Source organism: Micropterus salmoides, unplaced genomic scaffold (genome assembly GCF_014851395.1).
Source record: "Micropterus salmoides isolate LMB-PRFRI ecotype aquatic unplaced genomic scaffold, ASM1485139v1 Ms_hic_scaffold_8, whole genome shotgun sequence".
NCBI classification, from domain to species: domain Eukaryota; kingdom Metazoa; phylum Chordata; class Actinopteri; order Centrarchiformes; family Centrarchidae; genus Micropterus; species Micropterus salmoides.
In genome coordinates this window covers 20,240,567-20,267,170 of record NW_024044570.1, presented here as the reverse complement: position 1 = coordinate 20,267,170, position 26,604 = coordinate 20,240,567, and the positions used below count along the sequence as shown (strand labels likewise).

The following is a 26,604-nucleotide window of genomic DNA, read 5'->3' as shown; positions in this document are numbered from 1 at the left end:
CTGCAGATGCACATATGGTAAGATAATGAATGTGCTGACCTGTAACCTGACACAGTGCCAAAGTCCTGTTCAGCATCAAGACAGGTCCCTTAGTACACCAGGAGATGGATAAATTATAGCATTTTTTTGAGTCTTTTTTTCTGGGGTTCATTTAAAGCTTGTTTCAGTAGTGCATTTGTTTTATCTGCCTGCTTTTTTTGGTGTTATAACATAAATATATAATATTCAACATTAAGATGGGCTTTTCAGCAAAAATCAGAATAAAAAGAAAGACAGAATTGTGTTTATACACATTTGTATGCGCATCAAATGATTGTAGTTATTATGTTTTAATTAATTTAACAATTGTGTATACCACTCACGGCCATGTTAAGTATATGTGTATTTGTTTATTAACTTTACTTTTATTTATTTATTTATTTTATTAACAATCCTATTATTAGGCCCTATATAATAGATACTGTTCATTCCATTCATTATCACTTAAGTGGGTTATGTTTATTATTTGTATTATGTATCATTAGCACTATTCTACTTTTGCACATTTTACTATTTCACTTTTTGTTTGAGAATTATGAATATGAATAACACATTTTTACTGCAGTAACTACTTCATGCTGTATCGTGCAACAACTTACTGACAGCAATGTCTCACACTGACAGCAAATAAACAGAGGGAGTCGGTCTTATGTTTACACAGTTGATGGACAGACGAACTTTTGATTACGTTTTAGGTATCCGCCATTTTGATTTCCAAATCTGACAGATTTTTTGTTGCCTGCTTGCTGAAGTACAATTTGGACAGTGTCAACACAGCCGCTCGGCAGACTAACCACCGTGTAACGACACTGTAAATGACATTGCAACCGGGAAAGGGTAGCATCTTCAAGCTAACAACGCAGTCGTGAAAAGCCAGCTATGGGCCTCCGGATGACCTGACAGCCAGAGTCGCCGAGTTGCCGTTCAGCTTGCAGGTGACGACTAAATCAAATGATGGATAAAAGGTAACCGTCACTTGTGTTTCGGGAAAAAATATAAATCACCCAACGTAAAACTGTCAAGTGGTCGGAGGACGGTAACTTAGGTCTGAATGGAGGACATCGTCCCACCTAGCCACGCAGCCAACATCTGACTAATGTTAGCTTTAGATCTGAACACGGTTGGCTACCGGTACCGTATTGAAATAGTTTGGTAACGTTAGCAACATGATTGAGACATTGCTAGCGGGCTGATTTTTATTCTGCGTGCTAGTCATGTGAAAGGCACGGTCGGTAAGTTAAGCACTGGAAACGTAACGTTACTGACAGGTTGTTGTTAACAGCAGATAAGCTAAGTTAACGTGAAGTTACGATAACTGTCTGGATAAGCTAATTAACCGTAATTCACGCCTATATGACTGCTACATTGTTATAACTAATTAGCCTAATATCCCTTAATAGCTAACAGGAACCGTTACCTGCCGATGCTTAAGACGCCAGATAGGCCTGTCTGAAAGCTGACCATGGTTGTGCTGCTGTTTGACATTTAAAACCTAACGTTAACTTAGCTGTCTTATGGTAAAAGGATGAATTCCTGAAGCTCACAGTCTGAGCTCTAAAACACCTGTTTGTTTAGCATCAACATGTTTATTGAAGGGGTGGGTACACTAGGACAGCATACTCAGAGACCGTTAATGTTATGCAATCAATTTTAATGGTGCTTAAAAATTTGCAGGGTATGTTGTAGCCTCATTTAAAACCGTGTGCTGTAAATTACCCAGGTGTTCTAGAGATCATATTTGTTTCCATGCCCCACAATTTATACAAACTTGCTTTATCAGCAGCAAATTCACCATAGGAATCAACTGCTTAATCTAGTGGATAATGGACTGAATCATAGGCCAGTTTTATTAAGATAAATTCTTTACTGTATCTGTGGTCTGATTTGGTACAGGAGGGTGTAAGGTGAAGATCTCTTCCACTGGCCGGTGACAGCTCCTGCCTGCCTCATACAGTGTTCAGCTGTCATCTTCACAGCACATAGTCTCAAGTTTGCAGTTTGTCGATACACAGATGTCAGCCAATGCAAGTAAGTAAGTCTTCTCCCAACTCAGTAGTTTTCTTTAAACACAAGTATTCATATGGCCCTCTAAAGTGTCTTTCTGTAGGGGGTTTATTTTGTTCAACATTATTCTTACTCCAGTCGTTATTTGCTGGTGTAACTGTATGTGCGAGGCTAGTCTCATAGCAAGCTGGGTAAAGTCAATACATAGATGTGCAGCACTAACTGAATTATAGTTGAATTGCTTCCTGCTCCTTACAGAGAGGAGGCCAAGCCTACACTGACTATAACTCTTCTTCAAGAAGACCGAATCAATTTTTCTGGAAATGATTTTGTAACATTTTTGTTAATCAGTTTCTCATTTCTCATTACCAGGTTGAAGCCAATCTCTCCTGGGTTTGTCAGTTGTTAGGATGAGTGAAGTGCGTGTGTTTGTGTCTTCACTGTGTGAATTTGCTGATGCTGATTGATGTCCAGGCCATGCAGTGTCAGTAAGGCAAATGACTGTTTAGCAAGATCTGACCAAGGATACTACTCCTTGTCCAAACGTAAGAGCATACACACATACAGTATATTTTACAACAAAAGGAATTGTTACTCACACAGTTAAAATTGTGCCGTTAACTTGTGCATGTATGCTACACGCTTATGATACTGATCACCTTTCTACATCCTCTTTTAGTGAACAGCTAAGTGTATGAGACAGTGACATCAGCCATGTTTTGGAAGTTTGACCTACACACATCTTCTCATCTGGAGGCTTTACTGGACAAGGAGGATGTCACTCTCACTGAGCTCATGGATGAGGAAGATGTGCTGCAGGAGTGCAAGGCCCAGAACAGGAGGTCTGCTTGTTGTTAGCTTTAGCATATCAGCAGCACATTAATAATAATAATACATTTTATTTATTAATACAAGTTTCCATTAAATTATGCTGGTGCCTTACGGGTGCTTCTTTTCTCATCATTATGGATTTGTAGACTTCTCCTGTTCTTGTGCCATGACCAGTGCATGCAGGAGCTCATCCGTATGATTACTACAGAGCCCCCTGCTGGTGTAGAGGAGACCAAGCGCTTCAAGTAGGTGGTTGTGGAGAATGTGCTGATGTGGTATGCTGTATCCGGGATAAAATGGGTTTTGCTGGTGCTGCACTACATCATATCTCTTACCTGCCATTTTGTAGTAAAGATGAGAGCTTGAGTGGGCTCAGATTTGTGAAAAAACCAAACCATTGAAAATGCATTTAAATGGTAAAACTACTTAATTGCCTGTTGGACAATTAATCTGTGAAAATCTTGTCCCACAAAATGTTTACTTTAGAACACTAAATCAACAAAGGTAGAAAATAAGATTTGATTTATTTTCTGATGGTTTTACTGCCAATTGTGTATTTATTACAGGTATTCAAATATAGCATGTGAGCTGCTGACATGTGATGTGGGAGTGATCAATGATAAGCTGGGTAATGAGGAGCCTCTGCTGGAAACTCTGTATGCCTTTCTGGAGCAGCCGTCCCCACTTAACCCCCTCCTGGCATCTTTCTTTAGCAAGACAATTGGGAACCTCATCACACGGAAGACTGAGCAGGTAACACACACACACACTCAGACAGCTGAATCAAAGGGCATATTCAGAGAAGATGACAGCTATGTTTTTGTGTTGTTGTGATTTAATTCTGAGGGGTGCTTACAGCAAGGTAATGGAAACTGCTCACACTGGGAATTACTTGGAACCGAGATTGCTGGAAAGTTCTGTAAGGCCTGAGCATGTAAAAGTCAGTAGGCATGTCCGTCTGACCAGCTTGTTCAGACCAGTATGTCTTGAAAACTGTCTCAAATGCTGTGACATTTGGAATTTACATGTATGTTCCCAGGGAGGATGATTTGAAATGATTCTGGTGACCCTATGACCTTGACCATCACTTTGGCCTATGACATATTTTCTTGCTCACACTATTGTTAGTGATACTTTCCTTTTTTATTTGCAAAGGATATTTGGTTGTAACTGTTTGGAATCATCTGCACAGCTAGCATTAATACCTTATATAGACGTTGTTGTTGTTGTTGTTTGCATCTGTTTGTGATTATGTGTGTGTGGTTTAGTTGATGCACTTCTCAGAGTAACTGAGTGTCAGCCACAAGGCCTTCACAAAGCAGACTTGCAGCAGAGAGAGAGAACTACGGAGTGAGGGTGGGAATATGGACAAAAGTATTGACATGCTATAAAAACTTTCTTCTCATGAAGCCTTATGTTACTCCACAATTCTGTTGTTTATCCGTGAAGTGTATGAACTACACTACAGACTGCAGTCTCTGTTGACAGTGACAGACAAACAGACAGCTTGACCTGCGTTACATAACACTTGTCTCCTGTATGAGTGTCTGCATCCTCACTGTGCTGTATTAATATAAACTATGAAGTGGTCATGGGTCACGTCTCTCGTGCAGGCGCTGTTTGTCCCTCTTCGTCTCCTTGCAGTTCTCTTGCATTAGTTCTCTGTTGTTGATGGTGTAGTTGTGGCTGCTTTGACATACAATATGTTGGTGTTCAAGTTTGCTATCTGCTGTAGTGTAAAACCTTTTCAAATTGTTATTAATTGTTAAAACTATTAGTTATATATTATCCTGGACATTCAAATGAATACTAAAACATTACTATCCTGCTCCATTTAGTATGAAGTCATTATATAGACTGACCTTCACTTAGCGTCCGTACTGACTGCCAGAATCTGTATTTCAATTCCAACCTTGGTAATGAAGTAATATTGTTCACCAGTTTGTCCACATTCATATAGCCATTGTAAAACAATACGGTAAAAATGTACAGGGCGAAATAAGGTTTTTGTAGTCTGTCTTCGGAACATTGTAGTTTCACCATTGCAGACCAACATCAGTAACATCCGCTGTTGCTGCGTCGCATTATTATGTCACCTAGTGTAGTACAGTCAGGTTCTGTTAACACTGGGGTTGTCTCTTCCTTATGAATTCTCCTTCACATCTTTACTTGACCTCATGACTTTTTTCATTGAGGTGTTTAGGAAAAGACATAAGAGGTAAGCAGCCTTAATGTTGCCTAACAGCCCTAGACTTTCAGCGAGGGAGCTCTGAGGACACATATCAGGCATCCACTTGATACACCTGCTGGTAATGCATTGATTAACACTTATTGTTGGTGACAGGTTTAAAAGACTCAACCCTGAAGCTAAATGAGTAGTGCATAAGGCGTAAACAAAATGTCTGTGCTGTACATAGAAACTGACAGAGCGGTATTAAGAGTGCATTCTGATTGATTTATACTTGCATGTCCAAATTTTGATTTGAGCTGATTTTAATTTCAATAAATGGGACAGCAACATGTCTTTCCTGAAACAATATCCCGCTTACTCACGATAATCATTTTTCTATCAAAAAAATAATCCCAATGACAACTCTTGACCTCATGTCCTTTTCTTAATGTAAGTCTGGACACCAATTTTTGAGTTTGTATTTTGTGTTGTGGTGTTTTGTCTGACTTGTTCAGGTACTTAGTTTCCTGCGACGGAAAGAGGGATTCCTTTCCTTGGTCCTCAAGCATATTGATACATCAGCCATGATGGATGTGCTCCTAAGACTCATCAGCTGTGTGGAGCCACCCCCTCTTCGGCTCGAGACACTTACTGTACGAGACAAATGGACCCACATTAATAGATTTACACAGTACACACTGATATTGTTTGCAGTTGTAATGTGATCTTTTTCTCAACAGTGGCTGAATGAAGAGAAGCTAGCCCAGAGGCTCATAGAGCTCATTCACCCTGAGAGAGATGAAGAGGTAAGAGGAAGGGCATTTCAGCATTTGTTTATATATTTTAAATAATGAGTAACTCACATCTGATAAAACATCACTAGAACTCACAGACTCTTCAATAACCTTTTACATGACTGAATGTTCATGTGTTTGTGTTTTTTTCTCTCACAGAGGCAGTCCAATGCATCTCAGACTTTGTGCGACATAATTCGTCTGAGCAGAGACCAGGCCAATCAGCTCCAAGAGATTTCACAGCCTGACCCTTTGCTGACTGTGCTGGAGTCGTAAGTCAGACAGAATCACACTCATACACATATGCAAACACATGCCCACTCTCTGTACAGGATGGAGGCGATGACATACTCCACTGTTTTTCTGCAGGCAGGAGTGTGTGGAGCAGTTGTTGCAGAATATGTTTTCAGGAGAGAGTACTGAGGGCTGCATCGTCAATGGGATTCAAGTTCTTCTCACATTACTGGAAATCAGGAGGCCTGTGTGAGTGTGAGACATCAAAGCGGTTTTAAACTGTGGATAAATATTACTATCTAGTTCTAATTGTCTTCAGGTGAAGGTTCAGTGTGTAATAAATAGGAGGATCTGTTGACAGAAATCCAATATACGGAACTATGTTTTTAGACCTTATATAATAAACAGTTATGTTTTTAGTGCTTTAGAATGAGCCATTTCTACATACACCTCTTACATACGTCATCTTACATGGACGCCGCCATGTTTCCACAGTAGCCCAAACGGACAAACTGCTCCACAGAGCGCGTTTCGTCACTACATTGAATACATTCAAAGAAGAAGAAGAACAAGTTCCGTTAGTAGTACTAGTAGGGTATTTATTAGAAGTAGGAAAAAATGGAGGCCCACACGTGGCCACTGTGGCTTCTCCTGCGCGCTTGAAAAGGGACAGGTGAGCGGTCCATTCATTTGGTGTCAGAATAATCAGAATCTTTTTTTCCTCCTTAAATCTTTATTGCAAAAAAATATATAAAATATACATGGGACATAAAGAAGTATACAGAACTTTGATTTGTGCAAAATCACGTAATGCATATACATATTTTACAAACATGTAATTTGTAATATGGTTAACTTATAACGGTTAATTTGCTGTCAATGTAGGGTGAACTACATGTCTGTGTGTTGTTTACGCTCTGATAATGGTAATCCATCAAATCTTTGTAGTAGCGTCCATGTTGATTCCACATTCCGACTTAAGAGCACATGAACACACACTGAAGTTGGAAGAACTACTTCACAACTTGGGAAATGGGACCATCAGAGGAGCACGTGAAGGCACTGTGAGCCACTGGTTGCAATTCTCAACCCTCAACACTAGATGCCACTAAAACATACACACTGAACCTTTAATCACACCTCTCTTGTGTAATGTTCTATACATCTGTTTCCTGTTTTATGTGTTTGGTGTGTGTTTATGACAGGGTGGACGGTGTAATGGATGCTCAGGGATTTGAGAGAAGTTACACTGTTAACAGCAGCATTTTGTTGGCAATCCAACCACACCTGATACACTTCCACCAGCTACTTCTAGAGCCACCCAAGGTATATAAACAAAGATTTAATCATTTGTAGGTACATATTATTAGATTCCTCCACAAACAGCAGTATGATTAATTCAGGTAATATGAAACATCAAAAAATGAAGAAAGGGCTCATCCCACACCAAAACTCACAAGGGAAAGCTCTTTCTCTTGCAGAGAGAGAGAGCATGCTATAAATATCAAGCTTGTGCTCTTTTTTGCTGTGTCCTTTTCTTCTGTAGTTATGTTTGATTCTTTGCCATTCAGATAACCTTTGCCATACAGTAGTTGCACCTGAATAACAAAACCCTGCTAAAACTTCAGACTGTTTCTCAAACACCTCTATCCGTGTGCTTTTAGCGAAATCCCATGCTGACTAGTCTAGGTGTGTTGGAGGAACCATTAGGGAACACACGTCTGCATGTAGCCAGACTTGTGGCCTCTCTGCTGTATACAAGCTCTGCTAGCCATGCGGTCGTAGCACAGGAACTCTGCCGACTCAACACAATGGACCTGCTTCTGGTGAGATGAGCAAACATGTTGCATTTTCATAGTACGATAGTTGTTTGATGTTAAATGTAAAATTTATGCCTTTTTTTCAGGACTTGTTCTTCAAGTATACATGGAACAACTTCCTGCATCTCCAAGTGGAGCTTTGTGTTGCTGCCATCCTCCGGCCCTGTGCCCATGAAATGAGACTTCAGCCTGGCTTGGGATCCCAGGAAAAATTCATCCCTCATCAAGATGCTTCACAAGGGCAGGCTTTTACTGAAACCCCTGAACATGCAGTCACCTCTGAAAACTCTGCACATAATCTAATGGTGACTCATGTAGGTGTCTCTGCTTAGGTTTGAAGCAAGAGGCTGAAGTGGCAGTTTATCTACTAGCCATTTGTGAATTAAAACAATTGATTGACTGTATTTTTGTCTCTCCCAAGTTGTTTCAGCACTGCCACCTTGTCCAGAGGATTTTAGAAGCTTGGGAAGAGAATGATAAAATACAGTAAGGAACTTTGACATAATGGAATGGTGTTGTTTTTGCTAACAGGCAGTAGCGAATGGGTTTCCCTAAGTGTAGCACTTCTGTGTTCAGGTCAGAAGGTGGTATGAGAAGAGGGTACATGGGACATCTGACCAGGATTGCCAACACAGTAGTCCACAACCTGGAGAAGGGCCCGGTTCACACACAGATTAGTAGCCTCATCACAGGTGTGTGTGGAGATGTGCACCCACATTCCATATGGAAGAAAGGGATTGTAAAAGAAGGAATTCACGCCACTCTGCTTGAATATTGTTTTTTTAATGCTGTCGTGCTTGTGTTTTTGGATGTAGATCTGCCTGAGGACTACAAAGGGCGTTGGGAAACCTTTGTGGACCAGACCCTGTCAGAGACCAATAGAAAGAACACCATAGACCTGGTGAGCTCTCTCACACACACACACACACACGCTCATATACAGCATATGCAAGCTGGTTGTATTTACACTCTCACTCAAATTTCAAATGTGGCATTGAGGGGTGTTTTTTTTTCCGCCTGTCCAGGTTGGCACGGGAAACACACGCCCTTCCTCAGAGGATGATATGGAGAGCCCTTTCCCTAAAGAACTGACAATACAGCAGGTACCTTTACATAAGCATGTGCACAAAAATATTGAGGACTTCTGTTATCAAAGATAGCCATCTATTTCAAGTTGTGATGTGTGTTTTAGGCCTTTTCAGACTACCAGATCCAGCAGATGACTGCTAACTTTGTCGATCAGTTTGGCTTCAATGATGAGGAGTTTACTGATCATGATGACAGCATCGGGTAAATGAACTGACATTCCTCTCTGTGTGACAGTGAACTATTGTTATTGTGTGTCAGTTGAGTGATTTCTCTTGTTAATGCAGGGCAACGTTTGATCGAATTGCAGAGATCAATATCAACATCGATGCAGGCCAGGACAGTGTGAGTTTATTTAGATTCTTTATCCAAATGCATTCACTTATTTGTTCTGTGAAGTTGTATTTCTGTAATGCTTTGGGGCTGTGAATGTCTATGTTGATTCTTAAAGATGCATTAACAAATTTTATGGCAGGCTAATGCAGCTGTGTTTGAGGCCTGCGCCAAGGAGAGGATTCAGCCCTTTGACGATGATGAAGAAGACATTTGGGAGGAGAAAGAGATAAATTTTGCAACACAAGCCAAGTCCCGTAACAGGTAAACACACAGCACACACAAACACAGATCAACATTATCTTAAGGAAGGATTTATTTAAGCATTATGCTTGAAGTTGCATAATGTATGTGCATTTGTAGTGTCCTCGTTCAGTCAAACATACTAAAATATTTTGTTTGATTCAAGGTTTGGTGGGTCGCGATCATCCAAGAGCCAAGCAGTCAGTAAAGCTTGTGATAGGACAGAAGCATCTGGCACTAAGGCCTCTGACAGAGCAGCAGACTCTGAGGAGGGAGAGGATCCTAAAGATGACCTGGATCCTTTCTCAAGCCAGGGCCAGACCGAGGCAACAAAGAGTGAGAAATATCATATTGTACAGTAATAGATTTGCAACGATTCCCATTTTTGCTGATTCTTATTTTCTTTCATTCTAATAATTACAATTGACAATATACACAAACATTTTTGTAACTTTTCTGTAATGGAAAATTCTTTCTTTCTTTCTTTGAGCATTGGCTGTTCTTCCTGGGGTCCATTCAATTGTATGTTCATAATAAAACATTGACTATTTAATAACTTTTACATGTTCTCGCTTACAAGACCTTGTCTCATTCAGACAATTCTCGTAATAAGAAAGTGCTCCAGGTTAGGCTACTGGACATAGCTTTTTGGTAAAAACAATTCTGAAAATAAATCTATAACAAGGTGTGTTTCCCACATAATGACAGTGTAACTGATGGGGGGGACATCTCTGTGTCTCTCTGTTTCTCTCTCCCTGTATCTGTCTGCTGTGTTGACTTTCTTTATCAGCAGTTTTATAAAGTCGCCCAAAAAAACACAACTCCTTGTTTTGGATTTTTTTTTCACCCATAATCCCCTTTTCACAACAGCAGGTGAGCCACATGTGGAGAAGGCTTGTTGTTGCTTTGGTGTGTTCACTGTTGCTTTACCTTGACCTGTTGTCAACGTCACCGGGTCATGGCTGATCAAGCTGAAAACCGGCCAGTTCCAGTCACTGGCCGATCGATTGGTGCATATCTTTAATGCATAATTGTTTTGCCATGTATGTGAGGACTAAAGCAGATTGTGAGCAAGTGTCTCATGTGGAGTGAATGGTGCTGTCCATACTCAGGCACTGGCTGGATAGCGGACTTTGGGGAGGTCAACTCAAAGGCTCCTGCAGCAGGAGTGGGCTTTTCAGCCTGGGACACTCCAGACCCCCAACCAGCTGCTACAGAGGCAGAGGAGAAAGGATGGGCAAAGTTCACTGACTTCCAGCCTTTCTGTTGGTGAGTCTAGGTGTGGTCTAAATATGAAAAACTGCCATAAGGCATCTTTAAGCTTTGTTTTGATAATACTATTGTAATAATACACCGTAAAACTTCAGTTAAAAGCCTAGTCCCAATTAGATGCTTGTCCCATTTACTGGCATGGAGTGGATATGCATTTTGAAAAATAAACACAGGTCTCAGTTAGACGCCTGGTCTGGTTTTTATAAGTTCTTTGAATGTATAAAACCTCTTAAAGCCTGCCGGGTCACCTGCTTGAGCTAGTTCTAAGCTGCTTAGAATGTGCATACAAATATAAATGTCAAAACTTTTGTCAATATGGAGATGGTACCCATCGTAAGATCAGTTAGATTCTCCAGTACGGTAAACAAGAAAGTAATATTCATACTGGTTGAAATAAATAATTCAATAGTAGCTTATTTCCCATCTTTGCTGAGCAGGAGTGTTGTGTAAAAGGTATTAAAGGCCTGTCCCAAATATAAGCTGAGTGAGTTCAGTGACTGACGCAAATAAATTATTAATTTAAGTTGTACAATATATCTATATTTTGCATAACCCCCTCAGTAATTATAAAACTACACATTGAGAATTTGTTGTGATAATTAAATAAGAATAGACTACATTTAAAGAAAAGCCCCAGCATAACAGTTTTTCTACAATGAAAGACTACAATAGCTTTAATGAGAATGCATTGACAATTCTGAACAAATTCTCAGTGAAAAACCATCCATCCATCCATCCATCGTCAACCGCTTATCCTGCGTACAGGGTCACGGGGGGCTGGAGCCAATCCCAGCTGACATTGGGCGAAAGGCGGGGTACACCCTGGACAGGTCACCAGTCCATCGCAGCAGTGAAAAACCATAAAGCATAAATTAATGAAAAAAATTTATATATTTTTTTGTTTTCTTATATTAATATTTATTAATATCAGATTCTTGTATCTGAAGTGTATTTACAAGTTAAATAAACAAATATTTTTTAGCACAGGCAAACATAGCCACTATAATATAATATAACAAAATTGTAACATAACTTGTGGGGTACCACATGGATTGGTCCTAGGACCTATACTTTTTCTTCTATATGTAAATGATATTGTAGGTGTGTTGTATAAAGTTGTATAAAGTCAAAGATTCTCTAAATAAGAATGCATTGTTTTTGTTGTATAATTCCTTGATTGTTCCATATATGACTTATTGCATTGAAGTGTGGGGAAGTGCCTGCAAAATATACATTAATCCAATTTTACTCTTACAGAAAAGAGCGATTAGAATTACCAGTGGAAACGGATACAGAGATCCAACTAATCCGCTACTCATACAACTAAAAACTCTGAAATTCAGTGAATTAGTAGAGTATAACCTTCTAAAAACCATGTATAAAGCTCATCTGGAAAGCTTACCAAACAATTTGCAAAACAGATTCACCAAGAGGAAAAGTATATATGAACTAAAAGGTACTGAGGTTTTTACAAAACCCAGGTTCAAATTGGCTCTAAAGGAAAAATGTATCACAATCAAAGGAGTCAGTTTGTGGAACAGTCTTGATTGTAAAATGAAAACTTCTAAATCCATTTATGTGTTTAAGAAGTATGTTAAAATATCAATGCAGCAGAAATATAATACTGCGAAATAGCAGATCAATTTTTATTGATGTAATTTTGTGTTTTGAAGTCTTAGAAAAAGAGACGGCTGCATGAGACAGCTCAAATGAATTGGAACTGTAAATGATTTCGTGTTGATAGGGGGCAGACATTATAAGTTTTAACTTCTTTCTGCTCCTTTTCATTCATGTTAAATGCTGTCGTTGCATTGTTTTAAATGAATGAAATAAACAATTGAAATAAACAAATTATATAATAATAATCGGATAACCCTTGCTAAATAGAAATGACTGTGTGTCTGTAGTTTATTGGCTGTACTGTGTTTCCTGCAAGGTTTCTTATCTGTCTGACTTATGTCCCCAGCTCTGAAACAGGCCCCAGATGCAGCTCTCCTGTGGACTCGGAGCTCAGTGGGTCAGACAACACCAAACTAAACCAGAACCGTAAGTTGCTGCAGCGTGCCCAGTTGAGTGATAATTTAAAATGTAAATGTTCATTAATATTCAAACAGAAACAAATTATAAGAACTAAAAACATGTCATTTTAAACCCCCCATCATTGGTGTAAAATGCCTAGCCACAAGTCGTGGTCCGCAATGCAGTGTAAATTCTACTTAGGCCATGGGCTTTAAAAAGCTTAGTGTGGCATGTTTTTTCAAAATTAAGGCTTTCTAAATTAATATAGTCAGAGGATAATGATTTTGGGTGTGTGGTTACTCTTTAATTAAAAATTACAAACACATCATTTGTTACAATTTTGGAACAAATTTAGTCCTAAGACCCAAACATACATGCATTTTGGCAGCTCTTAACTACTGTCTCTCAATCTCTTACCTCTGTGATGAGGTGACTTCTCCAGTGACATGAGCACACATCCATGTTTAAGTCAGATAAGTTCTTCTTTTACCCTTCACTCTCTGCAGCGTGTGTGTGGAGTGTGTGTGTGGCGAGAAAAGCTCCACTGGTGGCATCAGACAGCTCTTCCTCCAGCAGCTCAGACAGCGATGAGGAAGAAGCCAAAACGGAGTCTGCAACCAGTGAGGCAGTCACCACAGAGACCATCACCACGGGGGCTGGCAAGGAGACCATTCGACTCACCATGGACGCCAAAAACGAGAGGGCTGTCTTCAGCAGGTACACACGCTTACACCTGAGTAATGCGCAGCTGCTCTGTCTCGACTGGTGCAGTGTTTCCCCCCTCTTCTATTACACTTTCAAGTGCCTTTAAAGAGCCCTTCCTTCCCTTTCCCCTCCAGACTTTTTCCCACACAATATTACTTCCACCTTCTCTGTTTTTCTTCTGATATTGCCCTCCTCCTGTCTGTTCCTTCTTTCTCATCTCCCCTTGACTCCAGAGTATTCAGACCAGCAGCCAGACGGTATGTTGTGCTTGAGGTCTTCTGCTCTGGAGTGTGGAATGTTTTCCCGAAGTCGTATGAAGGATTTAAAAGGCCATCATAAGAATAGACATGTTTTTGTTTGCTTGTTGCATTTAACAGGATGTGTTGTAACAGTTCCCTGGGCCTTAATTCAGGACAAGCCTAATTCATTACAAACAAATATACTAAACCACAACTGGTGACTTGAAGAGAACTTAAAGGACCTGTGTCCCTATGCCACGCTTATCCCATATCTTTTACATGACCCAGTAATTTTCAAACAAAGTGACGACCCACGGCATGAAACAGTCAGCATCATCATTAGAAATCGAATGGTGGGCTGTTATCTTACTTAAGCAATTACACCAAAAGATGAGAGCGGTGTCCGATAACCCATTGTGTTTTCACATTATATCAATTATTCATGTCCCAGTCATAACATTGATAAGACTAAAGTTGATATGATTTGTTTTCTTTCAGAGCACCCACACAACTAACAGTATGTCAGTTAGCATGCCATGAATAGAAGTTCCTACCAATCCAACATATCAGCATTCTAACAAATCAATACATACAAGTTACTAACAAACTGTGCACCCACAAGCATGATACAATTAGATTTCAGAGAAACTACCTTAGTGCAAGTATTAGCAACTGTGCGCCCAACTCACTTTGATTTTGGCCTGTCACAGCCAGCTATATGTTGGTAGTAACAGAAGAGTGGATGCACAGGTTGCTGTACGCATCAGTGTAGACAGCCGCAAGCACACCACTGTGGTGAAGTTAAGCCATTGGCAGTTTGTTCTTGACGCTATGAGATCAGGTGACAACCCCTGGGTTTTCCCTCTAGTTTGTTACATCTTTATTTGTTTTTTTTGCAGTGAAGCAGATAAGTTGCCAGTAGAGGGACTCTCCATCAAAGACAGAGGGAAAGGGAAAGGCAAGAAGGGAAAGAAACATGGAGACTGTCCCAGTGCACCTACCGCCAGTCCAGCTACCCAGTCTGCTGCTGTCGCACAGTAAGTGTGTGTGTGTGTGTGTGTGTGTGTGTGTTACACACGCTGAATAAAGGTGGGGTGAGATCACCATACAAAACAAATGCTTTAAATTCCAAGTTAAAGCACCAGCCAAGAATGAGCCATACAACAAGCAGTTCTGGCTTCAGGAATACTCTGATTATAAAAATTGGATTGCTCTCCAAAATGCTGTACATTCGTGTGTAACCACAAATGGATAAGAGGAATGTTTCACTGTTTTACAACCTGAGTTTTATTGTTTCGATGTTTTGGCCGCCGTACTATTGTGATAACACTTTACTTTCTGATGTAATTGCAGAGATTTTAGGATGTGGCAACATTGTTCTGGTTGTAAACAGACCCCTCAATCGTATTATGTAGAAAAACATATTTTTAAATGAAACTGAAATGAGTGCGCCCAAAATGTCCATTATAATATGTTAATAAAGTTGGGGTGAAGTCACCACACATAAGACTAATGCTTCAAATCCCTGGTAATGTATCAAGTAGACCTTTCTCACAGCTGGTGTTTTTGTCCTCACTGAAACACAAACCTATAAATGTAATAAATCATTCACACACTGGTGGAAAAGCCACCATCCCACAATTCGGGATTCAGTATCTTGCCCAAGGACACTGGGGAGTGAACCGCCGATCTTTCGATTAACAGGCAACCCGCTATTACTCCTGAGCCACAGCTGCCCCTTTATACTACTAAAACCACTGCGACTCCATTGCTATTGCACGTTGCCATATTTGGTTTCTTCAAGTGGTGTTGCCTCATCCCAGATGTCAAAATTTTAAGGGCCAGTTCAACCAAATTACAAATGCATATTTTATCATTTAGCATATTGGTATCTAGCCACACAGACAGAAATATTGTTTCCTTGCTTCAGTCTTTGTCACAGTTTGAGATCACGACACTTCTCCCACCACCCCAGTACTAAGGGAGATAAGCAGATTAGCAGTTTTTATCAAGAACTGTCTTTTGAAGCTAAGAAGAATTTGTCATGGGCTGTCCTCACCAAGTGGTCTTTTTTATGTGTCTTCTGCGTTTTTGGCCATAACTCAAGAACTGATGACCATATTTCTCAGTTTGTCGAACAGGGAATTGGTGACACTTTTGACTCAAAGGTCACTGTGACCTCAAAATGGCCTTGACAAATATGTTTTTGGCCATAACTCAAGAACTGGTAATTATGACAAAAATTCACACAGATGTTTAATGTGATACAATGATGAAGTGATTCAATTTTTTACCCAAAGGTCAACTTCACTGTGACATCATAATGACTTGTTTGGCCATTATTCAATACCATAAAGGTCTTTGCACTCCAAGTCTGTAATTTTCAAGCAGTGAGTGTGATTTTGTGGACACCTCATCTGTCTGTAGCTCCTGCAAGTCCTGGCGTTGCTGTCCCTCGGTCTCTCCTCTGCCTCTCGCTTTCCCCCCCTAATTTTCTCCCTTGCTTTTCTCCATACCTCCCAAGGCTGCTGCCACTCTATGCTCGCATCTTGCATTTGGCATCACGGCTACATGAAGGGGCTGAGCAGTCTTCCCTCTCCACACTGTCACTCTCCCTATCAGTCTCTCTGTCTGTGTGCTGTCCTCCTCCTCTGTTTTATCCTCCTCATCATCATCATCCACCTGAAAATTACTATATGACCTGCTGAGTTACGAAATGATATTTTGCTTTTGACAGATGAGAAACAAAACTCGGATATCTCAAAACCTTGGCAGATAAAACCAAACTTCTTTCTGATTGTTCTAATGTTTTTATTATTGTTTTTTTTTCCTTACAGAGAGACGCACTCGTCTGCAAATGGACCGGCTTAACAACGCCGCACAGGCAGACACACGCAGACACACACACACACACACACATACACATGCTTCATACCTGTCCATTCAACACCCAGCCATGCCACCTTTGCTTCCTGTTAGCAACCCTCCAATGCCCTTCTTTGTGTCCAAAGAATCCTCAGTGTTGAGGTCAAACAGCCCTTAACAGTACGTATGCTGGATAACACACATCTGCACATGGGTACTGTTGATCTCTCCGCTACCTTCATGACATATTTACAACAGACCCGCTTCAAAGAGGAATGTGTCTTTAAAAGAACATTTTGTTGTGCCAGACCCCCAAAGCCAAATTGTTTTAGATGTGAACTATTTTAAAATGTGTTCAAATCCCATTGAACATGGGAAAGTGAAAATTCTATTATCTGTTGAGAGGAGCAGATGTTACACTGAGTTTTTGAGCGTCAGCACTTTAATCCTAACAAAACAAATACATAAGTTTGAAATTTGACCTTTTTATTAAATTCAGCTTCAGAATCTCAGCTTGTTTGAGCATGTCTGCTCAGAATTTTTCTATCAGAGCATTTGACTGTTTACACTTTAGTAAAGAAAACTATACTCAAATAATCAGCCAAGACTACAAAAGCCAAGATGCTTGCATAGCTAGCCGCCATTTTGTTCTTCAGCATTTCAAAGTACATGCTAGGCAGACATTTTATTAGTGCAAATGTGTGAGTGATAATAATAAGCCTTTTTTCATACATCCTGCCTAAATCATTTCTCAATAATCATGTGGACCACAAACACTCTCTTTTTGTTTATTTGGGGCCTCAGATTTGGGAGTCATGTGTCACTTCCTTCTCGAACCTCTGACAGGTTCATGTAGTTTAGAGGCGTTATATGCTGTTGTATCCATGTGTGTAGACTTGTATGTGTGTGCGTGTGTGTTTGAGCTCTGTCTGAGGTACAGAGTGCATTCTCAGGTCAAAGAAGAGGTATGCAGATACAAAGAAAGCACACCTGTGTAACACACACACACACACACACACACAGTGCCACATGTATACACACCAAATCTATACACACATGCAAAAAACACAACCTTACAAGACACAGTGATGTGCACATAGCAATTCATATCACGCTCAGAGCTGTTTAAATGTAATATTGTGAAATCTGAACCTGTATTAGGTTGTGGCTATTCTTGGTAACATGTAAACGTAATATAAATGTAAACAGTATATATAAACATTATATCTATTTTTGGAATAAATCCAATGTATGGAAAGGCGGTTGTTTTGCAGGTTGCAACGTGTGTATTGTATGTGTGTGTTGTACCGTTGAAATGAGGCAATAATGATGTCTGTGTTTTGGTTAATACCCCAGCATCAGTTCCTGTTCCTCTGCTACATGCCTCCTACATGAAAGTTTGGGAGTGTGCATGTGCGTTAGGGCTGGGCGGTATATCGGTATAATGAGGTATGCCGATATAATTTCAAAAGAGATACAAAATTAGACAATGACAGTTTATACCGATATAGTTTGATGTTGAATTAATTAATATGTTTCCGGAAAGTCCTGCCAGTTTTTGCTCCTCTCTGTCCCTCACCTCGCAGCCCCACCCCTCCCTCTGTGTCTGTGTGCAGCCCCCCTAGCTCACTTAGCTTAGCTTGTTGTTTTTGTTTTGAAAGGCTACGTCGTCACACGCCTCCTCAACATGTGATACAGATGCTTCTGTGAACGCAATCGTGGGAAGAAAAGTCCAGAAGACATGTTCTGTTTTGTTTTGTTTTTTGGTGACTTTATATAACGTAGCCTACTACTGATGGCAGCCCACTAAGCAGAAAATACCCAACAGTACGATGACTTTTGGTCCATATCGCCCAGCCCTAATATGCGTGAATGTGAGCAGTCTGCAGTATGTCCTCCATATTATTTACTTAAAGGAATATTTCTGGTTTATTAGAACTTGGGTCTTAATTTCATTTATCAGTTTTACACAAAATACCAGGTTAACCACTTTTATTAGGTTAACTTGGTATTTTTATAATTAGGTTGATCTGGTATTTTTCTCTTATTAGGAAGCGAAACCGAAGGTATTCATTTTTCAGACATAAATCCCAAACATTACCTATTTAAGTTTCTCACTATACAGGATTTGCAGCTTTTCTTTTTCTAATGTTATAATAAACTGAATATCTTCAGGTGTTGGACTGTTGGTCAGACAAAACAAGCAATTTGATGGCATCACTTTGGGTTTTAAGAATTTGTGAGTGATCAGTAAAATACTCATCAGATTAATCAGGAATGAAGATAATCATTAGTCGCAGCCTTACTATTAACACTTTGGGTGCTTTGAATACAGTTGTTTCAGTTATCTGACTGCACTGGTTGTTTAAAACCTGTTTGAGTTGACTTAATGTTATTAACATTTAACTTGTTGAGTACAGTTTAATCACAAACGATACAAATCTTTGTGCACAAGACCCAAGCGGTAATCAACCAGTGTTATCCTTTAAGTGTGTGTTTGCAGACGGTCATGCTTTACTTGATCTTTCTCCTCGTCTCTCTCTTTCTCAGGGCAGGAGTTGACTTAAATTTCATATGCCTAGGGAATGATTTACATAGATTTGTTGTATTTATTTTGAAAGCACTTTTTCAAGAAGCACTTTTGGTTTGTATTTAGTGGTGCCAAGTGCCACCACATTATTCCCCACTAAAACGGGTGGGAATGTTTGTGACTTGAATGAGTGAATCATGTAGATACTTTTAAAATAGAATTTTTTTTTTCTTCAAAGCTTTTTGCCAAACTGTGTCTTCCCGCCAGTGTACTGCTGGGTTTCATATCTGTGAAGTAGCCTCTTTTCTTGCAATGGTCTTACAGGTCTAGATTTATCTAAAGCAGTCTTTTTTGATCCCTCTGTCGTGTTTTTTTTTTTTTTTTTTTAAGTCATGAGATGGAGTTATGCTTGCAGTAGGAGAGGATGATGCCACGCATCAAAGAAAGACTTTGAAGATTCCTCTTAGATCACAGATATTTAGCTTTTATCCGTTCAGCGCTTTGAGCTGTTTGAAGTGGTTTTGAAGTCCGGGTTAGAGGAGAAAAACAGGGCTGTTTTTTGGTCAGTGTGTGTACAGGGTCAGAATATGTCATCCCGTCTTTCACCAAACCTAAGCACTGCGTCTGACCCTTACCTTTGTGTTATAGTGTGTGTGTGTGTGTGTGTGTGTGTGTGTGTGTGTGTGTGTCTCCTTCACATTGAGAGTGTGGTGCGTGTGCAGTGTAGCTACGGATATGGTGTGATGTTATGCATAATGGCATGCGGTACAATACAGTCATCTTTAAGTGCCATTAAGTTTGCACATTAGCCTCATTCACCTCATTGGGTATGTTCTGTATTGTACAGTGTATGCCCAAAACTTGAAATGAGCAACAATGGGTGATAAATTGTTACTTCATCCCATTGTCTGTTACTTACACTGAGGCCATTTCAAAGTTGAAATCTTTCTTGCATTATAGCTTATTACATTTTTGTAGGTGGGGAGGAGTGGTGTGAAAGACAGCCATGTTGTAGAATGCCTTTTTTTTGTAAAGTGGACTGATGCTGGTGTTTCTTTTGTTTGTTTTCATTTAGATAGTAATGTGTCTGTTACCTGTTGTCAATTTAGCTTGTACATTCAGATATGAACATAATAAATATGTCAGACCAAGAAGAATCATGAGCCTGTGTTTGTCTCATATTTACAGCCTGCAATAACACACACATACATACATACACACATACACACACACACACACATATACACACATACACACACACACACACACACACACACATACAGCACAAGCACAAAGAGAGCAAGAGAGCAGGATTTGATCTTTGGAAGCACAAATATGTTCCTTGTCTCCTGCACATGTCAAGCCACATTGAATTTATGCGACGCCCTCCCGCAGTGCAAACATAAACCTGCCTGTCACATAGATCTTTCTGGGCTGCAGGCAGAGGTTAAATGAGTTCATGGAACAGTGGAGGAGGAGTGAAGACCCTTCTCTTGCATCCATACACTTTGAATGTTTGCAACATTTTTCCACTTGGTGTCCTATCTATACATCATTGCCCTTTCATTGTGTTTACATTCCTTGGCTCAGATGCATCATGCATGCCTGCACATTCCTCCGTAGTTTACAAGCGGCGCACGGATACCGAACACACCTGCGGGTGCTCCAGCCTCTCTTTCTACTCTTGTCCCTGCCTTCCTCCCTCCTTTTCCACTCCCAACCAACTTTTACGTTGTCACCTGCACCTGCCAGCTCTCTCCATGGGAGAAGAGAGTGTGTATGCAGTGGGTGGAAAGGGGAAGAGGGCGGAGTTGTGTTTTATACTTGTGGGTTGTGGAGAAACCTGCCTGTCCACTTGGAGCTGAGAGAGGAGGAGCCTGTGGGGTGTGGGACAACAGACAAAGGAGACACATACACTCTGACACCGGATCACTGGAGGAAAAGGAGAGGCAGACAGCTGGAGATCCTCACTTTCCGCTCAGGAGACAATCCTCCAACTCCTGGGGCTACTTTTTGTTTTTGTTGCTGTGTGTTTTGGAAAACTTTGTCAGAAAGCTGCCATATGTGTTTTTCAGCTGTGTGGATTCACTTGTGAGCTGAGAGATGTTTGTGTTGGAGCAGCGGTTACCATATGCTGCCAGGAGTGTGTAGAAGTGTGTTGGTTAGTTATGTTTGGGATGGAAAAGTGGGGCTGGCACGACCAACAGCTCTGCTCTTAGCTTCACGCCATGGGGGGTTGCCAGAGTTACCCCTCGGCTACGAAGGCAGACACCAAGACTCTTCAGCTGTCTGACATCAGCAGTGAAAAACTGTAAGTTGTATTTCGTCTCTCTTCACTCTAATAATCTTTTTCAGTTTCTTATCTGGCAACAAGTGAGGTGTTTTGCATTTGCTGTTCCATCTTTCTGTAGCCACCTTAATATACTCCTGTTTTCTGAAATAACATATTCATGTGCAGAAAAGAAGGTTGTAATTATAGCATTGCAAAGTGTGGAAGAAACATGACTAGAAAGCTGGCAGCAAAGGGTTTACTGAGGAATGTTCTCCAGATAACCGTGCGTGTGTGTTGCATATTTGTCCGATGGCATCAGTGAAGGTAGATTCCTTTAACAGCAGGAACACATTTTGCGAAGTAGTCTGAACCAAGACGATGAAAGACTATGTTCATGGGTTTTATGCACAGTCACTATGCAAATATTTGCTCTAGGATGAATCCTATAGAACCAGCATGCTGTGCTGAAGAGGACTGTTTATTTCCCCATCACAGCAGAGGTAGAGGTAACCAGATGGCCCGAGAGCAGGGTCACAGGGGAGTGTGTTTACACACAAACACAACATTACAAGAAAGATTGTTTGTGTGCTGACAACTGGTAGCCAAGAGGTGGTGATTGAATTAATACCAGAGAGCTGGGACAGAACAGGATGTTAACAAAAGAAGTTTCTGTGGACAAGTTTGTCATGGTTAGGATCAGCACTACTGTACAGCCAATGTTTACATTCCTCTCTGTCACTTTTCCTCCCTCCCGGCCTCCCCTGACCTTTACCTTGGACAAAGACCTGCTGTTTAGACCATTAAACTATCTGACACACACACATTTACACCAGGGAGAGCAGTGTGTTTCCCTTATCGCAGTGGGCAAGGTCACGCTGAGCAAACTCTCAGCTGCTGTGGGAGTAGACGTCTAAAAACTGAGCGTGGCAGCTGCCTGAATCCACCACACTCAATCCAAGGCGCCATCTTCCAAAAATCCACTAATGCTAGCTATAAAAGAGATGGAGCAGGGCAGTAATCGTCGTCAAAAGCCTACAGCTATGTGGCCTCCCTGTTTGCATAAAGTCAAATCATGCTGCCAAGTTTGACTTTCCAGTACACACTGGTATTAGTAAACGTCATTCTTTTCCTGCACTCACACTATGTAGTTATCAAGTTCTCAAGCTGCCAGTCCTGTGTTGCTGATTATGAAGAACTACCTGTAGCTTATCAGTAGGTATATGAGACTAGTTTGGAAAACAGGCCTCAGCACTCAGCTCTATACATTATCTTGCACAACGTTAGTCCTTTCCAGTTTTTTGCTTTGTACCACTGACCACTGCAACAGTGAGCTTCATTAACACTAATTAGTCTGGCTCTGAATTGACCGCCTTCCTGACATTAACTGCTGCTTTATTGGACATTCAGGTCTGCAGTTACAGCGGTGTTTGTACTCGTTTGCATGTGTGTGTGCCAGCGACGGGGGGAAAGACAGATGAGAGAACACCAGAGAGTGTAAAACGTGTTATCTACTGGCTGCAGCAGGAGTAAATAATCCACTGACCTATCGATTGCTTTACACAGTGATACTTTCTGTCTCTCTGTCTTTCTCTTTCTGTCTCTGCTTCATTAACTCTGCACTGTCTTCCAAAGGGGGATTAATAATAATTTTCTGGAGGAGCGTCCATATCTGCAGCAGCAGTATGTGTGCCAGCGCATCACACACACAGACATGTCTGCCCTCACAGAGCTGCCGCCTGGCGTCGACAAGGCAGAGTGGCTTGCCACCAACAGTGAGTAGTAGACCCCATCAAACAGCAAATTTTTGACTGTTTGTGCTCCCGCTCGTTATTGTTCTCCACACACTGCAAAAAAAGGTCAAAAAACAGACACAGGAATACAAACAAGATGTAATTTTCTTCTTACTGATTTCTTTCAGCCGTGGCATTTTTCCAGCAAATCAACTTGTTCTCTAGTGCAGTGTGTGAGTTCTGCACTCCCAGCACCTGCCCAACCGCCTGTGGACCAGGAAACACGTACGTTATTGAACTTATACTGCACATAGGGGTCAGTTCACCCAAATCACAAATAGATATAACATATTTTCTCACTTTGTCCAAGAGGTCTCTCGTCATGCAGCTATTAAAAGTTTCATATGCAGATATTCTAAAATAACCACTGGCCTTGCATTTTTCCCCCCAGGCTCTTTTGGTTGCACAAATGAAACTGAACAGTACTCACCTCCATTGTTAAAAGGGCAACACCACCAATTTTACATATCAATGTCTGTTAGGTCTTGGGCAGTATTGTACTGCTGGGAATAAACATGTATAAAGACTTTTGTGGCTCCAGAGGGATATGATAAATTAAATAGAATGAATAGAATCTGGGGACAGTGGAGTTAGAAAGATGTGCTAGCATAACTCCAAATACTAGCATAACACATCAAATCTCCTATGGTGCAGCATTTGTTTAAATAATAGCTAAAGTTTAGTCATGTTCTTTTCTGACCATGGAAACAGCTTTCAGCTGCATCTAATGGTCTTTATCAGCAGAAAGGTTTTACTCAGTTGCAATCAGGTTACCCTGGAGTGATATCATAATATTTATGCTTTCCAAAACATTAAACTTAGTTTCTGTTATTTCCTTTGTAAGGCGGAACACGTAGCATGTTGTCCTAATGACCGTCTGTGTTGGCGTTCTCAGGGTTTATTTTTGGACCGATGACCACGGCAGGAAGCTGAAGTGCTCTGCTCCACTTTACTTTGACTATGCCATGTCATACATTCAGGAGCTACTGACTGATGAAGACGTGTTCCCCACAAAAGCAGGTAAAAGGCGTTTTTTATTTATTTATGATGCATTATTCTGCATCACATTCCACATTCCCAAAGCCATAATCTCTTCACTCTTTTCCAGGTTCAGTGTTTCCGACAGGCTTCGTCTTTCTGGTCCAGAAGGTGTTTTTGCTGTTTTTCAGGACTCTGGCTCACATTTACTGGTCTCACTACAGAGAGACACTCGCACTGGGCCTGCACCCACACCTCAACACACTCTTCACACACCTCACACTCTTCTGCCGGCAGCACGCCCTGTTGGACCCAGAGGACACTGAGCCGCTGCAGGACCTCATCACAGCTCTGCGACTGCAAGGCTGAACCTAAAGAACAGACACACATACTGTACACTCACATTGTCATCACAAGCTTATTTACTTGTTATATCTAGTTATAAAGCTATATCGTGTCGCTCCCAACTCTGGACCAGACTTAAACTTACTTCTCAGTATGGATTTTTTTTTTTAAAGCCTGGATGTTGTACAATAGAAAATACTGTTTATAAACAGTATGTTGGAGAATAAGTCTGTTTTGCTTTAAAAATATGTAAATCAGACCAGACCAGCTTCTGTTGTATATAGTTGCCATCAGTTATTATGATACTTATTATGTTGCATGTTTTTTGTACACTGTGGTACATTATTATATTTTGATAAGGTCAAGATCTTCATGGTCATTTATGTCTTCCTCACTGTAACACGCACGTTCACAGTTAATATAGACAAAATGTGCCATAGTTACATTTTTGCAAATGCACATTTGCGAAAATCTGTAAGTATGGTGTGTTGATGCAAATGTGATTACATTGTTGTGACTGCATCAGCATGAAATGGCACTGCTTAGCTCTGCATCTTTATGTATGAGTCTGTACTCTAATAAACATTTATGACACAATTATCTGTATTTGTTAGATTTTTGAATTCGATAATATTCAATGCTTTCTCAGTTACCTAAAAGCGATCAAATAAGAAACTTTACGGTGATTTTATTTAGTTCCTGTCTACATTTGGGCACTCTCAGTACAGTTTCCTGCAACTATCTGATGTGTTTTTGTCCTCATCCTAAAGTAACTGCTGCTATTATAATATCAACATGTTTCTGGCCGGGCCTTTGTTTGAGAGCGGCACCACTTGCTGCCAGCAGAGGAACCCAGCATGTATCACATTTTAACCTTCACTGTCAGTTACAGAAAACTGTAGTCTGTAAATGTGTGTGCACAGTGTGAGTACGCACACACACACACACAAACACACCAAAGCACTTACTGTAAACATTTGTCGTTGTTTCATGTCAAATGTAGTCCCTTGGAGTGAAGCCACAATAATAGAAAATGTGGCAAACCACACCCCATCCAAGTGTCCTTGATAACAGCCGCAGGTTTCTCTGACCTCACTCTGAAAATCATACTCCTTTTTGGAGGCATAACTCAGTGAAATCTAAACACACCAATATAGTACTTGTATTTTTATATTCAGTGTGACTTGTACCTTTTGGGGTTAAAATTATCTCCGATGTCCATTGCGAATAAAATGTTCATAAATCTGCTTAGAAATAAAAGAAATAATAATCCAGTGATATGTCTTTACATCCATGGGTACATTGCAAACATGAACTGCAAATAGCTAATTCACTATACTTTTAATGGTACCAATTTGCCAAAATGTAAACAAATATAGGCTTAAAAAACGGGGCTCAAGATGTAGCCCACAGCTAACTCAGACTCCATGGCAACATACTTTCTGTTTACATCTCACAAATCCCCCAAATTATGGTAACTACTTCTGAAATTTAGATTAATAATGATCAAAGAATGAATGATTACAGTATTGTGTGTCATGTAGTCCCATATATCACCACACAGAGGCACCAAATACCACCACATTGTAATGGAAAGATGATCTTGCCCAACCTAAAAGAGATACAAATAATTCCATGCAAATACTTGAATAGAAACAAACTGTCCACACCTGTAGAATTAAGTGGGAGACTCATTCAGAATGGTTGCCATAAGTGATAAAATTATAATGCTAACAACTCACCTTCTAATATGATGTTTTTGTCAATAACAATTTTAGCAAAGTTTTAAGCAACTTTTAGGCACTAATACTCACAAAAAAACAGCAAATGCCCTGCAAAGTATGTTCTAAAGAAAGCATATCTCTTTCGTCTCTACGCCTCACCTTTCTCAACCATTCTGCTGCACTCACTAAACCTGAGTGAAGAAATCTCTTGCTTTATGGCTGCTAAATCAGTTCAAAAGCATCCCAAAAAAGGGAAGGTGAAATAAGTGTTGACAAGTAAAGCTGGAAGTTGCTCAGATTAAACTTTCACA

General features: G+C 40.4%; 2 protein-coding genes across 6 annotated transcripts; both read left to right on the top strand.

The window, feature by feature from the left end:
• Window positions 1-680: 680 nt before the first annotated feature.
• On the top strand, window positions 681-20,347 carry ppp6r2b (protein phosphatase 6, regulatory subunit 2b). Of its 5 annotated transcripts, none has more exons than XM_038705711.1 (26): window positions 683-1,004; window positions 1,933-2,067; window positions 2,416-2,588; window positions 2,723-2,885; window positions 3,021-3,119; window positions 3,441-3,627; window positions 5,560-5,697; window positions 5,785-5,850; window positions 5,998-6,110; window positions 6,208-6,321; window positions 7,278-7,398; window positions 7,737-7,898; window positions 7,979-8,197; window positions 8,314-8,378; window positions 8,469-8,584; window positions 8,708-8,793; window positions 8,918-8,995; window positions 9,085-9,182; window positions 9,266-9,323; window positions 9,454-9,575; window positions 9,721-9,890; window positions 10,667-10,823; window positions 12,793-12,872; window positions 13,352-13,562; window positions 14,689-14,826; window positions 16,627-20,347. In XM_038705711.1, the coding sequence occupies exons 4-26, from the start codon at window positions 2,758-2,760 to the stop codon at window positions 16,658-16,660; spliced, it is 2,760 nt and encodes a 919-aa protein (XP_038561639.1). In that variant the 5' UTR covers window positions 683-1,004; window positions 1,933-2,067; window positions 2,416-2,588; window positions 2,723-2,757; the 3' UTR covers window positions 16,661-20,347. The 5 variants fall into 5 exon arrangements, with proteins under 5 accessions (XP_038561640.1, XP_038561639.1, XP_038561638.1 ...); XM_038705710.1 differs by having other exon boundaries at window positions 685-974; window positions 7,979-8,206; XM_038705708.1 differs by having other exon boundaries at window positions 685-1,004; window positions 7,979-8,206.
• Window positions 20,348-21,096: 749 nt separating this feature from the next.
• LOC119893501 (MOB kinase activator 2) lies at window positions 21,097-25,167 on the top strand. The gene is made up of 5 exons (XM_038705714.1): window positions 21,097-21,495; window positions 23,089-23,228; window positions 23,375-23,471; window positions 24,142-24,266; window positions 24,355-25,167. The coding sequence occupies exons 1-5, from the start codon at window positions 21,413-21,415 to the stop codon at window positions 24,591-24,593; spliced, it is 684 nt and encodes a 227-aa protein (XP_038561642.1). The 5' UTR covers window positions 21,097-21,412; the 3' UTR covers window positions 24,594-25,167.
• The last annotated feature ends 1,437 nt before the right edge of the window (window positions 25,168-26,604 follow it).

Bases quoted from the DNA above. Each gene is read 5' to 3' on its own strand.
- LOC119893501 (XM_038705714.1), top strand. From the start codon at position 21,413: ATGGGGGGTTGCCAGAGTTACCCCTCGGCTACGAAGGCAGACACCAAG. The intron at 21,496-23,088 runs GTAAGTTGTATT...TGTCTTCCAAAG, and splicing joins GACATCAGCAGTGAAAAACT to GGGGATTAATAATAATTTTC. The intron at 23,229-23,374 runs GTGAGTAGTAGA...GATTTCTTTCAG, and splicing joins AGAGTGGCTTGCCACCAACA to CCGTGGCATTTTTCCAGCAA.
- ppp6r2b (XM_038705710.1), top strand. From the start codon at position 2,758: ATGTTTTGGAAGTTTGACCTACACACATCTTCTCATCTGGAGGCTTTA. The intron at 7,899-7,978 runs GTGAGATGAGCA...CCTTTTTTTCAG, and splicing joins ACACAATGGACCTGCTTCTG to GACTTGTTCTTCAAGTATAC. The intron at 8,585-8,707 runs GTGTGTGTGGAG...TTTTGGATGTAG, and splicing joins GATTAGTAGCCTCATCACAG to ATCTGCCTGAGGACTACAAA.